This window comes from Natator depressus, chromosome 17 (assembly GCF_965152275.1).
Source record: "Natator depressus isolate rNatDep1 chromosome 17, rNatDep2.hap1, whole genome shotgun sequence".
Lineage (NCBI taxonomy): Eukaryota > Metazoa > Chordata > Testudines > Cheloniidae > Natator > Natator depressus.
In genome coordinates this window covers 2,961,112-2,978,601 of record NC_134250.1, presented here as the reverse complement: position 1 = coordinate 2,978,601, position 17,490 = coordinate 2,961,112, and the positions used below count along the sequence as shown (strand labels likewise).

The 17,490-nt window shown below is 57.0% G+C and overlaps 1 protein-coding gene across 1 annotated transcript; it reads left to right on the top strand.

The window, feature by feature from the left end:
* The first annotated feature begins 8,880 nt into the window (after positions 1-8,880).
* BHLHA9 (basic helix-loop-helix family member a9) lies at positions 8,881-9,663 on the top strand. Its single transcript, XM_074974941.1, has one exon. It carries the CDS (start codon positions 8,881-8,883, stop codon positions 9,661-9,663), a length of 783 nt encoding a protein of 260 aa, XP_074831042.1.
* Positions 9,664-17,490: the final 7,827 nt, after the last annotated feature.

Below are 17,490 nucleotides of genomic sequence, written 5' to 3'. Positions count from 1 at the left end.
ATGTACTGGAGCTGGCTGACCCCATTTACTCCTTGGTCGCCCTCCCTCTCCCACCCCTGAGGTCTCCCCAGTAGCAGAGTGGGAGGCACAAGATGGAGAAGCCCGGTGACGATGCCCAAGGGATGAGGAAGTGTCTGTTACAGGCAGTGGCCTAGGCGGTTAGTAAAGTAATTAATGGCACAAACCATCCATCTCTTTGCTGAACCAGGCTAAAATTAGCCCCCAAGAAGCTGGGGAGCTAGTGCACTGCAAAGCCTCCCTAGCACAGCCAGTTGTGTGGGCATGTGTTTGCCAGGCACCCCTCCTCACCTGAACAATGGCAAGCATTTCTCCAGCAGCCCTGAGGCCAGCGATTTGTGCCCCCAGCCTCTGGATGGACTCGCATTTCCACCCGGGGTGCAAAGGGCTTTCTGAAGGCAAAGCCTTGAATAGGAGGTGCAAAGGCAGCCAGCGAACTCCTTGGGCTGGAGCAATGAGGGGACAGACCAGGCCCACTTTTGCCAGCTCTGACTCACGCTGGGAAGAGATGATTAGTCTTGGGCCCTGGAATTTCCTGCCCTGGTTCACAGCAGCTGGTCCAGCTCTGGCACCGATACAGCCCCAGCACCACAGGAATTAGGCAGGGCTGGCTCAGGCATTCCCACTGGGTACAAACCCAGAGTCACCATGAAACCACGTGATTCCAAATGGCCAGTGACAGCCACTGGAAACCCCAAACTCCCAGCTCTTCGGCTCCCCGCTGTAAGCTTGACATGCGGCCAAGCACCCCGATGAGCACAGGGCATTCACGCTCCCTGCCTCTCACACTGGGCATGGGCTGAGGTCACGAAAGGATGGTGTGGGGCACAATGGGCACCAGGAGCCATGTTTCCACCATGCTGCCCTGCAAGCCCAAGCATGCTGTGCTGGTTATCAGTGTTGTCAGCAGCCAGGTGGCTAACTTTACCTGGCAAGGAGTCCAGGGACAGAGACAAGTCGGGGGGCTGTGAGTGAGAGCAGCATGTGGAGAGAAAGGGGGAGCCTCTGACCCCCTCTGAACTGTTGAGTGCAATAGAAGGCTCAGCAGAGCATGGCCTGGCCCTATGAACGAACGCCTGGAGAACTCTCCTGCTTTGTTTCATTAGCCCCTGCGTGCCTAGGGCCCCCTCAGCCCCCCACGCATGGTGCTCCCTAGGGTGCAGCCGTCGGCTCTTAGCAACGCCATTGCCACCTTGCTCTAGCAGAGGGAGCCCGAAGGAAACACAAGCCCAAGCCCAGACTGTGCAGGACTCCAGCAGCTCCATTCCCAGTGCCTTGGCACCTTGGGGGGTGTTTGCTAGGTGCCGGGGGCAGGGAGGGCACTAGGTAGGGCTGCTGCCGGGAGGGGAAACGCACAAGAAGCAGTGCCCGGAGCTCCTGGAGTGCTGCAAGGAGCAGGGTGCTGAAGGGTGCCCCAGGGGGGATCCCCTGGATTGCTGCAGCGAGTGGGGTGCTGATGGGTGCCCCAGGGGAATCCCCTGGAGAGCTGCAGGGAGTGAGGTACTGATGGGTGCCCCTGGGGGAGCCCCTGGAGTGCTGCAGGGAGTGGGGTGCTGATGGGTGCCCCAGGGGGAGCTCCCAGTTTTTCAGCCTTCAGACTCTGAATTTCTTTCCTAAGCAATTTGGCCTTTTACTGCAGGGCAAACACCTCTGGCCTATTTTGCCAAATTCTCTCCACAGTAGGGGCCTGGACAGCTCCAGGGCTGTGGACAGCCTGAGAGTCCTTCACACTCAGCTCTCCAGTCTGCAAGGAGCGCTGCTGCCCTCTGGTGTCTGCCTCACAAATCAACTAAGGCAGCGGGTGCTGTTTGCCCCCCCCAGGGGCAGTCTCAGCAGAGCTGGAGCAGGAAGGGAGAGAGAGAGAAAGAGCAGCACCCACGCCCCCCCACTGCTGCAGATCACACCTGGAGACCAATGCAGTCAGGAAAGGGTTAAGTGTGCACCTCTCAACTGTCAGGAGTGTTGCCTAGTGGCTAAACCAGGGGCCTGGCAGTGCCAGCTGCTGCCTTTTATTGCTAGCTCTGCCCCACTGGCTGTGTGAGCTCGGGGCAGGGAAGTGAGGTATTATAATGGCTCCCCACCTTTGGAAAGCACTTTCGGAACTTCCCGTGGAATGCCCCGTATCTGAGCTAAGCCGCACAAAGTCCCCAGAGCTGGACAGCCGAGCAGAGCCACGCTCCTGAGATGCACCTGCCCTCTCCACAACAGCCCAGAACTGTCTGGGGGCAGCAGGACAAATGGCCTACGCTCATCGGGGTCCGGCCACGTGACCTGGGCAGATGTCGCTGCTCCAGGCACGAGATGGAGGTGGGCGGGTCGGGACTGCACGAGACCATAGGTAGCCCAATCTCTCCAGAGCAGAGCCAGGGAGCTGCCTTCCTCTGCAGATGCTTCATTCCAGCTTGAGCCGACCCCTATCCACATGAGTGTTACACCTTGCCAGCTCCCTGTTAAATGCCCAGTGCGGCTTTGTCTCCAGTGCAACGTTCTTGGGCACTCCCCATGTTCCTGTCTCTTCCCCGAGATGAAAGTGGACACAGAGGCCCTGGGCTAAGAACATGGTGCTCGTGGTGCGGCATGTGCCCAGGGGGCTGAGGCACGGACTCCTCTCAATAGCTGGACTCCCCAGTGTGCAGTATGGGCAGCGATGGTACAAGCAGACCCACCAACACGCCTGGGAGGGATGGCTATTCTCCGGAGGGGAATTCGTGCTCCGTCGCTCCAGGGCCTCAGTCAGTGAATCCAACCACCCGTGAGTCCACACACGACACCAGCGAGCTGTCAGCTCGCACTCCTGCTAGTTCCCTGGGATACGGAGGGAGGTCACTTGGGAAGGACGCCGGTGATCAGAGTGGAAGCAGGGCCAGAGCGACCTAGGTCACTTAGTAATAGACAGGGCAGCGTTGCAGCGAGCAGGCCACAACTAAGGCTGGACTGTGCTTCAGGCCATCCCTGCAGCATACGGGATCCCTCCAGAGCTCAGCTCCCCTCTCGCCTCGCTTATGCATTTGCTCCCGTCTCTCCACCATGCCAGTAAAACATCTGCCTGTCTCCTTGGTCTTCTCAGAACAGGCAAAAAGACAGGTGAAAGACCAGGATGCTTGGCACTCAGCCTGCATGGTCTGAGAACAGTGAGGGGCCGGTGACGATGCCAGATGTCCTAGGAAGGAGATATGGATTTTGTCAGCTGCCGGGAGCCAGCTCCCGTTGGGCACAGGCCAAGGAGCAGCGAGCGCTCCTGAGGGGTCGGGACCCCTCTTGGCAGGATGTCGGAGCAGGAGTGGTGTGCAGCAAGCAGCCTGACTGATGTGTGGCAACGGATAATTACGGCTCTTTCATCAGCTGTCAGGGAGATGAGCCTGGCTGAGCCTCACAACACATTTCTGGCTCCCTGTCTCAGCTCGTAAATCTCTCCAGCAAGGCATGATAAATCAGCGGGCCAGCTGAGTGCTCAGCCCTGGAGAAGGAGGTCCCCATCGGCCTGCCCACCCCAGTAATGGGCACGTAGATAGGAAGCATCCAGGACGAGGTGGGGATGGTCTCAGAGCGGCGCGCTAATTACAGGCAGCGGATGGCATCCTGGGGCCTGTGATTTATTGTCTGGCCTTCCCCTCTTCCGAGTGCTCGGGGTGGAATCCTGTGGAGTGGGGCCCTGCCACAGCAGAACCTTGGAGAAGAAAGGAATGGGGCACTGAGGGGAATCCACCACACAGTCCTCCTGGGAGCAGGACAGCATCATTGTCCCAGTATTGCCAACCCCAAATGGTCAAAAATCCTGAGTCAGGCTCAGCAAAAATCACAAGATTCTGTAAAAATAATCGATGTGGGGTTCTTCTGCTTTTTGAGCCTGTAGGGTGCACTGGGGTCACAAGCTGAAGCTTTGAGGGCTAGAAATGTACTTTTTCTCTAAGAATGAAGGCTGAAATCATCACAGATCCACTTGACTCCAGGAGCTGGGGCTTTAAGGAAAACTATAAATACCATGAGACTCATGACAAAATCATGAGCGTTGTCAACACTGCTTAAGTGTCCTCACTTTACAGCTGAGGAAGCTCAGGCCCAGAGAGAGACGTAACTTGCCAGTGTTCTACAGCAAGACAGTGGCAGGTTGAAATAGAACCCAGGAGTCCTGGCTCTCAGTCCCATCACCCCTCCTTCCCATGATGTGCTTCCTCTACCCCTTCTGCAATGCCACACTGACACCAAAGCACAGTTCAAAAGTGGGCTGCCCAGTCGGCGTCCTCCCGACACCAGGTGTGAGCAGCATGTCCCAGCCCCGCTGGGTGAGGGTGGCATCTCGGGGCTGCTCCACCCCATGAAGTGCCATAGCTGGAGGACAGAGGGAGGCCCCTCTGCCATGGAATTCTGATTGCAGCCAGTGCCCCACTTCCCCCAGGAAGGCAAAGGAGCCACCAGTAAAGGCCCAGTGGCCCCAGCCATGTAATCTGAGAGACTGGTTTGTATGTCAGAGGACAATGCCTGGGGGATTAGTGCTGCTAAGCCGGAGGGGTCTTGACTGCCCCCCAGGGCTTGCAGCATAGCACCCAGGGGCAAGGCCCTAGAATACACACTCCCCAATGGGTCACCTAGCGCCAGTGCTGAGGCAACTGTGTAAGAGTTCCCTGAAATCTTCAGTGGAGGTGGCTGCCCGTCGCCCCAGACCTGTAACCACTAGGCCATGCCCTGTCTGTATCCAATTCCCCCTCGCCTGGGTACTCCCTGGTGGTGGAGGGAGCCTCAGTTGAGGATGAAAGAATCAAGTGCCCCTACTCTGCTGCACCGCGGGACATTCCCCCACCAGTGCCAACGCCCCCCGCAGGAATCCATCGGCACTGCACACAGGTTCTGGCCCACACTTCTGCAAACGGGCCTGGGAGAGGTACCTTGGTGCCTCCCGCAGGAACCGCCGGCTGCTAAATCCTGTCCCCAAACAGAACCTTGCTCACAGCTGACCTTGGCAGGTGATTCCTTTGGGCCAGGAAAGCTCCTGCTCCTGGGCAGAGTGAGATGCCAGCCGGACAGAGAAGGCCATGGAGGTGGGAACAGGTGCGCTGTGGCGAGTGAGGGGATGGCTCTGAAATATTTCTAGAACTCTGCCTCACTTTGAAGTTCTGCTGACCCGCCTCTTCCCCCCGAGGCCTCCAACTTCTGATTTATTGACCTCCGCTAACACAGGCACCGAAATTAGCTGCCGCTTCAAAGAGCTGAGAGCAGAGAAGGGCAATAGACAAATAGCTGCCCGCTAATTGTAGCTATTGATCAAACTCTGTTTGAGATGATTAGATAAGGATGGATGGACAAAAGGGGGCCGTGATCGCCAGGAACCCCAGCAATTTGTCAGGCTGGCTCCTGCACCATTTTTCAAGATGTTACCGTGGGCTCATGCAAGCAGTTAATAGCCGAGCGCTAATTAAATTATCGGCAGAGGGCAGCGGAATTAAATGCTTCAATGGAAGGCGACCGTGTGGCGGTTTCTCAAAGATGCTGCGTCTGCATGGGGAGGCGGCAGCGAACCTGCCTGGACAGCACGCTGGCAAGCCAGGGATGAAATGTTCTGATCAGTCGAGGGATTTTTGTTTCCAGAGTGTGTCCCAAAGGAGCCCGGGGGATTCCTTCACCTAGGATTGGCCAGTAGTCGAGTGCCCCCAGGAAAATGGGAGCGCCGCCCTTTCGTGCATGACTGCTTGGATGGAGTGAGCAGGCAGTTCTCAGATGTGCTTTCCCAGGGTCGTTAGCATGGATTTTTGGGGGTGGGGGGGAGACAGATGCACCACAATCAAAACATGAGGGTTTTCACGCTGCAGGGGGCGGGAGGGGGGCTGTACCTCACCTGGCAGCCAGGGAGCCAGGTGGTGAAAAGGTGGCAAGAGAAGGAGTGCAGCCGAGTGGTCAAAGCCCAGGAAGGGAGTCAGGTGAGCTCACCTCTGTTCCTGCAAAGTGAGTGATTTGTCTATGCTGCGGGCTGAGCTCCCCCTTTGCAGTCACTGGCTGCTGACGGGTGCTCGGCCATTGCAATAGCAGCCCTCGGTTAGGAACAGAACTCTAGGACCATCTATGGGAAATCCTGGCCACCACTGCTTGCATTTGCCATAGGGTCAAGGAGCCCGAGTCATTGACTACGCCCCCACTGAGTTAGATGGATGATTTCCCCATGCCTGGCTGGCAGACCAGCTGTTGGCCCTCCATGCTGGAGAAACCAGGGGGTGCTTGGGTCCTTCCCTCAGGAGCCCTGTCTTCCCAGAACAAATCCTGGAGACAGCTCTGCCCCCAGGCTCCCAGCTCACTGCTGAGAGGCCAGGAAGACCTCTGGAGGTAGGTAGCACTTTAGCTCTTTTATCACCTGTCCCAATCCGCCCTGCGACATCTTTGCTTCCTGCTCCACCAGGCAGAGGGCGTGACTAGGCCCCCAGGCAAATTCCTCTGCCCCAGCCATGTGCAGGGGGTGGCTGAGTGGTCAGCCCCCTTGCAAAGGGGGGGAGGGGATGTTGCCTACCCCACTACTCCCTCCCCCAAAAAGGCCAGGCCCCTAGTGCCCAGTGCAGTTCATGCTTCCCTCTCATCCCAAGCGTTGGCTTGGGCTGCAAGGGGAGCCAGGGCCAGGCCTGCAGGTAACAGCTCTTGGTTGCTGTTCCTAAGTGCACTCAGTGCTGAGGGGTGCTGGGCCGGCAGCCCTGAAGACGGAGGGGTCTGGCCAGCCCCAGAGCAGCAGAGCAGTGCTCCCTTGTCGTGCCAGCGTGTTTCCAGACAGCCTGCAGGGGCACCCTCGAGGGCCCAGGGGTCTCCCCGGCCCAGTCCCAGACGTTTGACCCCGTGCTGTGAACAGGGCCCAGCAGTGCCAGCTGTGGTGCTAGTCCGCGGCGAAGACCTGTTTGCTAGGAACTGGGCTCCACCTGCCCCTCTGTTACACACAGGGCACTGCACAGATGGGAATTACTGAGGCGCTAAGCGGGAGGTGAAAGAGCCCCTCTCTTATCGGCAGTCCCCCCAGGGCACCCAGCCCCGTCTCTTGGCGCTTGTCAGAGCACGGCCCACTCAGCACCTGCCAGCAGCCCCAGTCAAAGCCCCATTCGAGACGTGCTCCTGGGTCACACCGGGCACGCCTGCGCGCCCAGCACCCGCACAGGGCTGAGCTGCTCGACTCACTAGCCTCCCGCCCTGGATCCAAGGGATGCTGGCCGAGGGGAGCCCCCACTGGGGAGAGGATGCAGCTGGTGAAAAGCATGGAGCCAACCTCTAACTGTGCTGTTAGGAACCCCTGAGCGGTGTGGGGGGCGGGGGAGGAAGAAGAGGCTTGAATCATGAGATTGTATTGCACCTCCAGATGCATTGTGGGAGTTGCATGCCATTTACTGCAATACCTGGGACCAGATATGACTAGCTGCTCCCTGGAGTCACAGCCCCTGCAATTAGCCAGCTGGGGCAGGAGTCTTGACAGCAGTTCCAGGGGTCCCAGCAGTCTGGGGTGACGAAGGAGCCCGTGCTGCCTTCCAAACCTTCAGACCGTAGGCCCTGAGACAGAGAAATAGGTGGGCAATTTGGAGAGACGCTGAGGGCCTGGGTGTCAGGACTCCTGGGTTCTACTCCCAGCTCTCAATCATGGACACACTCAAGGGCAAGCCACTGCCCCCCCTCCGTCCCTTGGTTTCCCTCTCAGTAAACGAGAGACAATAATACAGCGTTACACTGATGGGTGCAGGAGAATAGCCCAGACCAACATGGCCCTGCCACACAGGGACTGCAAGGCACCTTGAGGTTCTGAGATGCAAAGAGGTGATAATAGCAATTGTATGCGAAATGGCCACCTGATGGACATGGCCAGTGGTGTGTGCTCATTGGACCTTGTCTATCAGAGACAAGCTGGGGGGGACACACCTTTTATTGGACCAGCTGCTGCTGGTGAGAGAGACCAGCTTTCCAGCTACACAGCACCAGGCCCGAGGAACAGCTCTGCCTGGCTCCAAAGCTTGTCTCTCACCTGCAGAAGTTGGGCCAATAACGTGACCTCCCCCACCTTGCCTCTTATGTCCCAGGACTGACCCAGCTCCAGGAACACTGCAATCCAATGAAGAGAGCTGTAGCTCACGAAAGCTTATGCTCAAATAAATGTGTTAGTCTCTAAGGTGCCACAAGTACTCCTTTTCTTTTTGCGGATACAGACTGACACGGCTGTTACTCTGAAACCTGCAAACATTGTCTATCAGCAGCATCTGCACAGGAGAGCTCCCCTGGCCGCTGAAAGCAAAGCCGTGACTGGCCCGGGATGGCTCCATAAAAGCTGTTCTAGATCCCCGTGAGTCTGCCTAGCCCAGGTGAGGGTCTCTGGCAGAATGACTCAGGCAAAACTTGCAGCAAACTGAAGCAGTGACTAACCCCACAAATGGAGGGCCCCTTCGCAGCTAGGGTTGTGCCTAGGGTTATCTGCGAGCTGACACAGCCCTGAAAGATTTACAGCCTGTGTGCTCCACACCATACAGCCAAACAGGCCGAGCCCCTCACTGCTTTGCACCCAGCTTCTGGCCCAGTGCAGCCAGGAGCCGGTCAGGAGAGAAACACAAAGGAGGCGATTTGTTCCGGAGGATGAGGAAGGAGGGGGAATATGTGTGATCTTCCTCACTGTGCAGCAAAAGGACAAGCTCAGCTTGGTCTGCACTGTACAGGTGCTTCCCTGCTTCCTGTCATCCCTGACCTAATCCAGCATACCTGGAGGCAGGTAATAAAGGGCCCAGGAAAGGAACCACGTGGTGCAATGCAGCTCTGCCTTGGAGAGTTTTTAGCAGGAGTGTCTGGCAAGCCCGGCAGGAGTCCAGAGCACAGGACAGCCACGCTTTGCTTCCCAGGAGCAGAGGGGAGAGCAGCAGAGCCATGCCCAGACCAGCCCTGGGGAAAGGGACAGTGCAACTGCAGGAGCCCGACAGCGCGCGAGAAGAGCTGGAAGGAGTTGCTGTCTCCGGGGCTCACCTCCTGGGAGCCGGGCAGGAGCTGTGGGCACCCCAGGGTGGCGAGGCCACCACCTGCCCGAGCGACCCGGCAGAGGCTAAGCTGAGGAAGAGGAGTAGGCCAGTGCGCTCCAAGGCAAGGAGGATTGCTGCCAATGTCAGAGAGCGGAAGAGGATCCTGGACTATAACCAAGCCTTCAACGCCCTGCGGCTGACCCTGAAACATGACCTCAACGGCAAGAGACTCTCCAAAATCGCAACCCTGCGAAGAGCCATCAACAGGATTGCCTCCTTGTCCATGTCCCTGCACACCAGCCAGAGGTGGCCCTGTGACCACAAAGAATGCCGCATCTGGTATGACGGGCCCCACCAGGAAGGGAGCGCTAAGGGCAGCCAGTCCCAGCTCACCCACCTGCCCCTGGAGCACAGCTACCCAGATGTTCCCAGCTTCCAACACTGCCCTCCCTCCCCTCCGTATCCTAGGTATTCCCCCGAGCCTCCGCTCCAGTCCCACTATGGAAGCCCAAAGAAGGATTATTTTATAGCCAGCCCTGCCTATTACTCCAGTGGGAACTACTACCTCGGGGTCAGAGCCATCTGCCAACAAACACACATGGACAACTTCAGAGATTCTCTCCCCGGGCCAGTCCCCTGGCAGCTGGGATACAGCCAAGGCTCCGGCTACCAGCAGTCTCTCCCCAGGCACTGAACGGGATTCCTGAGCAAGGAAAGCTGCTGACTCCTGCTGCCAGAAAGGTAACACCTCTCCCAGCCGGACGGGATAAAACAAATTGGGGACACAAACTGCTGTGATGCCGGGGAGCGCGGTGCCATGAGGTGAGCCAAGGACGGGATTTCCAGCGCTGCCGGCGTGGCTGAGCACACATGCCCTTTAAAATCAAAGGAATGTGGGAAAACCGGGAACCAGCAGAAGTGGATGCTTTGTATTTTCTCTAGCAGGAGTTCAGACTATTTATCCCTGCTGTAAATCTAAGGTTTCTGTTCTGCAGTTCTTCCTGGGTCAACCCTTATTTATTCTCTCTCTCTTTCTTTCTGAGGAAATGTGATTTTAAAAAGACCAGGGCATTTATTCAGGGTTGGCAAAATGGCTCTCCCTCTCATATTAAAACCCTTTCGTTGTGTGGCAGCTGTGACTGTTTGAGGAGAGTTATGGAAGCAGAAGCTGGGAAGGTTCATTGTAACTTGTGGTTTTTAATGGTAAACCCGCAGGTGCCCATCTCCCCAGGGTTGTGCCAGGGAAGGCCTAGAGGGGCTCAGGACTCAGTTTTCGCCGTTTGGCAATGATTAGAAGGATGGCTTTGGCCAGCAGAATGATGAATTTCTGGCCAATCCACGTGGTGAGCGAGGAAAGCAAGAAGCCGGGTGCAGCACACTCCACACAATCCCGGAGAAGGTGAAAGCTCAGCGGGTCTCAGGAAAAGCAGGAAGAGAAGAGGGTGCAGGGGAGAAGGGCCGGTTCAGAGCGTGGGATTGAAACAGCCAAACAAAGGGCTTGTCCATTCGCAGCCCCTGGCCAGAGTTTCCATGCGCAGTGTGCGCGTTTGAACCTGTGCGCTTGCCGTGGTGGGAGAGAAGGTGAAGTGGGGGCTGCTGGCAAATCTGGGCTGGCAGTCTCTGGAGCCTCGGGGGTGGGCAGGAGGGCAGAAGAGAAAGTTTGGAATCAGATCTAAAGAGCAATGCAAATGTACGGGAAAGGCCTTGCCCTTCCCTGCAGCTAGGCCGCGCCTGGGGGGTGTAGGCCAACGGCCGGGGGTGCACAGAGAGGCAGGGAGGCTCGTGCTGCAGGGGGCTCTTGGTTCTGACTGGTCCATCTTTGTTACATTCCCTCACACCCCCGGGTCCCCTTCTCGCCTTGTATCTTCACTATCTCAGCTCGACTCTTGCAGTGATGTTTTCCCTGTGTTGAGGGCCCTGCATTGTGCAGCACCCTGCACTGCCCCAGGGTGGGACCTGAGGTAGGCCCTGATAAATAAAGCTACTCACCCTCACTTGCTTTTCCAGATCTGCCCCCAAGTGCCAGCCCCTCCTCCACTTTGCAGTGTGGACCCTTTCCATGCTAGCGCTTCCCCCAGGGCCAAGGGAACCCAGCCTGGCCCTTGGAGTGCTCGGCAGAGGGAGAACAAACCACGATGCAGTGGCTCTGGAGAAGAAATGCTGCTGAAAGGTGTGGACAAGAGGCACTGGACTGCCAATAGTGATTGCTAAGCACTGGGCGATTTGTCTTGGGGGAGGGGGGAGAGGACAAGGCACCCCACAGAAACTCAGGGCCTGGCCTCGACGGACTGACACTGGGTCCAGAGTTGGGGTTCCAGCAGACGGAGCAGGATTTGTTTTGACTGCCCAGCAGCGGGGTTTCTGCCATGACCTGGGGGTATTCACCAGCCACCTGCAAAGCAGCCGGATTCAGACAGGAGCTCTGTCTGCCAGCTCCCCGAGGAGATACCTGCATGGGCCCTGCAAACCCCCTTAGATCAGGAGCTCTTTGGACCAGCCAGCCGCTGGTGTGAGAATTAGGCCTGTCACTCGTGCGTAGGCATAGGGCAGGGGGCAGGTACGCTGGGCTGGGAGCCCAGACTGAGGGAGCTAGTTCTGTGGCTAAGGAGCGCTGGCAAGGTGTTGGGTCAGGCCGCTGTTCCCCTCTAGGTGGGACTCCGGTGCCAGGAAAGGGCCTGCGGTGCTTATGGCCTGGGAAAGCCTGGTTAACCGCAAGCAGCAGCCTTTCCTTGTCCATTTCTGCTATTGCGTGTGAGGCTTTCATTCCTTCCAGGTACCTGCTCAGACACTACCTCGAGGGAGAGACCCCCACCACCCCGCTCTGCTGCTTGTCACCAGCAATGGTTCGGGAGGCTTGATCTCATGAATTACAGGATTCAAAACAGGGCTCAGCCAAAACCAGATACATGTCAAGGCCCTCTCCGGAGGCCCCCCCCTTCAATCCTGTGCCTCTCAGGGCTCATTTATCACACCCAGTGCACTGAGTCCAGGGGAGCTCCAGGTTGCAAAGGGGGCTGGTTGCTTTGCTGAGCCCTTGGGAAAGGTAACTAGTAGGACAGCCCCCAGTGCTCAGATCATGGGCAGTCAGGCAGAGACAGATATAGAGCTGTGTCCAGAGAGGAAGGCTGGGCGGGATTCAGGAGACATTGGTCCCATTTCCAGCTCTGCTACAGCCCCCCGTGTGACTATGGGCAAGGCACCTTGTGTCTCTGTGCCTCACTTTCCCATCTGAAAAATGGGAGCACTAATACACCCTTTGTCTTATCTGTGGAGCCCTCTCTCTCCCGATATGTGTCCCGAGCACAGTGGGGCCTTGACTGTGCGTAAGTGGAGGGAGAGGAGACACAGAGGTGTACAACTCTGGCTCTGGAAAAAGCCGGAGAACTGAATGCAGAGAGCGCGGCAAGGATGGATGCAGGAGCAGTGCGGGGTGGGGTGGCTCCCTGATTAGCAAGAGTGCAGAGCGGACAGTTTGGTGCCATCCAGATTGTTTTGTGGCTGATGCAGAAACAACTTTATCTGTGCCACTAGGTGGCACTCGGCACCTCTTAAATGATTCACGCTGCAAAGAGACGGACTAGGTGGGATTGCAGTAACCCCACAGAAGTATTTTAAATACCTTCATTGTAAAGACGTGAGGCTGTTGGCACCCCCCGCCCCCTGCTTTGCCTCCCAGCTTTAACACTACTTGCAACACGGCGGATTTAGTTATTACTAATTCTGATATTAACAGGATGTAACCCAGCCCCACGCTCTGCTGTCCTGGCAGGCTGCCAGACATTGGGCCAAATTCTGCTTTAGTTTACATGGGAGTCAGGCCAGTGAAATCAGTGAGTTACTCCAGACTGCCACGTGTAACCCAGCAGAATCTGGCTCGGTGCTGTTTCCACAGGGCCTCCCCATGTCTCCCCTCACTCGGGGAAGGCAGGCTTCGTCTCTGCCTGGCTTCCGAGAGGCACTGGAAGAACTCTGGACCGTACCTGAGTAACGGCCCACACATCTGAGCCCGTGCACGCTGCCCCGGCCTTCTCTCTTTGTCTCAGAGTTCAGCCCCTCACCCCCACATGTCCTGGCCTCCCTAACGGGGCAAAGCGAGGCCTTGTCTTTGCTGCAGTTCTGAGTATGGGGCCTCTTCCTTTGTCTGGCTCTCCGGATCTCCTCTGAAGATTGAGTCAAACCCAGACAAATGAGGAAGGAGATTGGTGGTGAGGGTACTAGCCCGCAGCTTGCAAGAGCTGGGCTCCCGTCCCTGCTCCGCCACAGACTTCCTGTGTGACAGTGGTACGTCACTTAGCCTCCCTGTGCCTCTGTTCCCATGTGTCCGGCACTGCCTTGCCTCCCACGGGCATTGGGGGGATAAAAGGTTGCAGCCTCCCTGAAGGGCTGGGCACGACAGATCCCTCCAGCAGCCCACTGCCCCTGTGCTCCTGGGACACCCTTGCAATAATCAGGGATTCCTCCCTGCTCTGACCCATTCTCCACCATGTCGTTCTTCCCCAAGGCCCAGTGTCATGCTGAGCCAGTCGCTGCCCTCGGAGCCCAGGAGAGCTGCTCTTCTGGCCAGCAGGTGCCAAGACAGCCTACAGAGCAACCCCCGGCACTCCCTCCCCACGGACTGAGCATTCCCATGGGAACATGACTCACCAGCTTAGGACCAGCCAGCCAGGGCTCCAAGGGCCACCCGCATGGGGAGTTTAGGCACCAGTCTGGAATCTGGGCAGGACACTGGGATTTTCACAGAAGTACCTTGTAACCTGACTACAAACGCACAAACAACCTGACCCCCTTGGGCTGGCGTTGGGTCAGGGAGGCTCTGATCGCCTCCTACCCATTGGGTTGGCATGGCAGCCGTCATTCTCTGGCTGTCTCCTGCCCGTGGGGTTGGCAAGGCGGGGGGGGGGAAGGAGGGGCACACAGCCACTGCTACACTGACCCCACAGGCAGGAGGCGGCCAGAGACCGATCAGGGACACGAGGAGTGAGCTGCCCTTATCCAGTCGAGCCACAAGAACGAGGCAGTGGCCGTGGCGCTGAAATGGGGAGGGGGGAAGGGTCAGGTTTGGGCTGGGTCTGAAAGCAACTCGCCTCTCTCCAGTTCTGGTAGGGTTTGGGTCGAGCAGACTGCACAGCGCCTCCAACCATCAGCCTGCAGCCTGGGTCAGCACTGAGCAAGAGGCTAATGCCACTGCCTGAACTGCTGAAGTCTGTTCTCCTGGGACAGCTCCTGTCCAAGCCCTGATCGTAGTTAGTTTTCTAAGCAAAGCTGGGCTCTGTCCAGAGCCTAGAACCCACATGGAGAGGCATGGACGGGCCCTGAAGCCAGGCAGCAACTGGTAGGAATACGTGCACGAGTGAAAATGAACCCCCTCCCGAACACTGAATGGCCCCCAAGGGGTTCCCGATAACAAGTCAGGATCTGTGCTAATGCTGGGGCTCTGGGAGGTCTGTGCCTCCTTGAGCCGTGCTTGTCACTGGCTGGACCTGACCCAGTAATGCCAATCCGCTGTGAGAGGAGACACCGGCAGGAAACCAGTCCCCTCGCCATGTGCAAACATTCTGCCTTCCCCTCTGCAGAGACAAGAGTCGCCCGACTCCTGGGCAGGAGGTACAGTTAGCAGCCACAAGGCCCTAGAACCTGTCTCAGGGCTCACTAGATCCTAGATTGAATCACCATTGTGCCTTTTGTGTCACTCCCGAAGGGCCGACAGCAATGCAATTCCCCTGGGCATGGAGACATCAGGCCACTGCAGTGTAACTCCACAGCAAGACGGGACCCCACCAGCACACAAGACCTGTCCTCTGCATGCTCTGCTGGGCCCGTAGAACAGTGGGTCAAGTTCCAAGTCTTGGCCCAAGGTTCTCCATGGCCTGGGCTCAGCATATCAAAAGGATCATGGTCAAGAACCCCACCGCTCAGATCCAAAGGGACTATCCACCACATGGGTAACGCTCACCTGTGTAGGAGACAGTGCTTCCCTGGGGACTGGTCTCAGATGGTGGATTAAGGACCATCCCAAATTCACCACCTCCTGCTGCAAGTGCCAGGCGTTGTCCTCCGACCGGCCCTCTCCAAAATAAACACAGAGCCGGCCTAGACATTAACAACAACCCCCCCCCCGAAAGCAAATCACTTCACGGCACCCCAAATTCCCCCCTTAGGGAGAGGAGGAAAGAGACTGAGCCACACGTGAGAGACGTTAGTCACATCGCTTCATGCACGATGGGGTGGTGCTCAGATACGGCAGTGCTGAGGGCAGGATAAGAACCTCTGCTGCACAGAATAGAAAATCCCTCCACCTCTCCCCCCAGACACAGCAGAGAAGGGACCCATGTCCAAAGCACCTCGTTAGCCTGTGCACATAAGAAGGTTGGGGCTGCTTCCCACAAACAGTCAGCCAGGGTCCCAGTAACCCACCTCCCTCCAGATCCATCTGCGGGTGGCGCACTTTCCCCAAGCACTAACCAGCCCTGCAAGAGGAGTTCAGGGAAAAATCCACCCACTCATGAGAGAAAACAAATGTACTTTTGCCTCGATGCAGTTAGTGCTTGATAATATATTTATAAGGGTTCCCAAGCTTGTCTCCGCCCGGAATTACAAAGTATTAGCTTGAACTGATTGGACGATACCAAGTGCTGCAACTGCAGGTGGGTGATTACTGGGATTTCCCAAACAGCTCCTGGGAAGGCTGTGTCAGCCTGATTCTCCTCTCTCTTACACTGGTGTAAATCAGTAGCCATCAGAGTCAACAGAGTAGAATGGACTAAAACTGGTGTAAGAGCAGAACCAGGCTCCCTAATTCCAGGAAGAGTGTAGGGAAAGGGTGCCTGTGTTTTAGGCATGGATGTTACGTGGGGGCTCAATTGATTTAGCTTCTCACCGAGATGGTTTAGAGGTGACTTGATCACAGGCTGTAAGTCTGTAGGTGGGAAGAGGATAGCTGGGGCTAGCAGACAAAGGCTCTTGTCACATTCCAGCTGGAAAGGAAGTCCACATTTTTCACAGTGAGGGTAATTAACCCCAAACAATTTACCAAGCCATGGCGGGGGATTCACCCTGGTCTGAAATCTGTAAATCAAGACCAAAGGGCTTTCTGAACGAGATGTCATAGTACAAACACAAGTTACTGAGCTTGCTGCAGAAATGGCTGGGGGTGGGGGGTGTCCAGACTAGGTGACCACAGGGTCCCTTCTAGCCTTAACAGCCACCAATTGTTAGTTAAAATTTCTACAATTTTGTCCAGCATCTTTGAGCCTTTTTCCAAGGAAGCACTAGCACATGCCACGGAGGCATGGTGCTTCCTGGTGCCCTGCCACATGCCAGCTGCCCGCCCTGCAGAGTGACGCTTCCTGGCTGCCATCTGAAGCTTCTAAAGCCTATTTTAGTGGGAAGGGTTTCTGAACCTGCCTCCCTGCGTCCCACAGCATCTGCCCCAATGCTTCTGCTCGAGGAGGCGTTTAATAAAGCACAAATTGCACTGGACAACAGGCTGGCTCCAGCAGCGTTTCCTTCATGTTCAAAGCTGCTCAGCTAACGGGAAACTCATCTGTTATGTTAATCCTGACACAGTTTGGTCAACAGCCCTCCAAGCTCAACAACCCTAACGGGCGGTCTCAGCATAAATCAACAGCAGCATGCAAAGACGAACTGATGGGCTCACTTGGCACCCGCTGGCACAGCTACTGTTTGCTGTGCCCACCGACAGGAGAGGGAGCTGGCTGGACACCAGTGATCCCTATGGAAAGAGAGCTCCTGGCCAATGGGGAGGGCTCAGGAGGTGCCCCGGGCCCACCACCAGCTCTGCACATGTTAGTGGGTGCAACCCCCTCCAGCTGAGGAAGTGGCTGGTGGAGCCCTTCCCCTCCTTTAGCATCCACCTTCTCCACCACGCTCCTGCATGCATAACCGAGACTCCCGTGGGCATCATGGGGATGTAAGGTACATGTGTCTGCCTGCCAAATACACACTGTGACGCAGCAGGGCGGGGGGAGTGTTGACCTGGGAATGTGGCAGGGAAGTTGCACTGGGGATGGGAGACCTGAGAGCCTGTAACCTGAGCCAGGAGGGGGAGGGAGAGGTAACACCTCTGCCCGGGAATGTGGACAGAAGCTGCAGGAGGGAGCCTGCTGGGGTGGGGGGGGGAGGTTTAGTTTCAGTTTGGGGCTGGGTGGAGGAACGCAGGGAACCCCAGGGCTGGGGTCTGAGCTCCCTGCTCCCCCAGAACTGAGGGGTCCTGGTGGTACCCACAAGCTCTGTTTTGGACTGTGTTCCTGTTGTCCAATAAACCTTCTGTGAATCCCAGGAAGAGGGGTGCAGGCCCCGGACTCCCCCACACTCGGTGACACACACCCTGCTCCTTCACACCCCAGACATACATGGCAGCCTCCCTGGGGCCCGGCCTAACTGTGTCAGTTTTCATTTCCCAGCTTCTGCCGGTGAGAAGGATCAGCTTTGGAGCCCCCCCCCCCCCCCAGCTCTTCTGCAGCACTGGGTGTCGCTGGAAAGCTTCTCTCACACCAGCAGA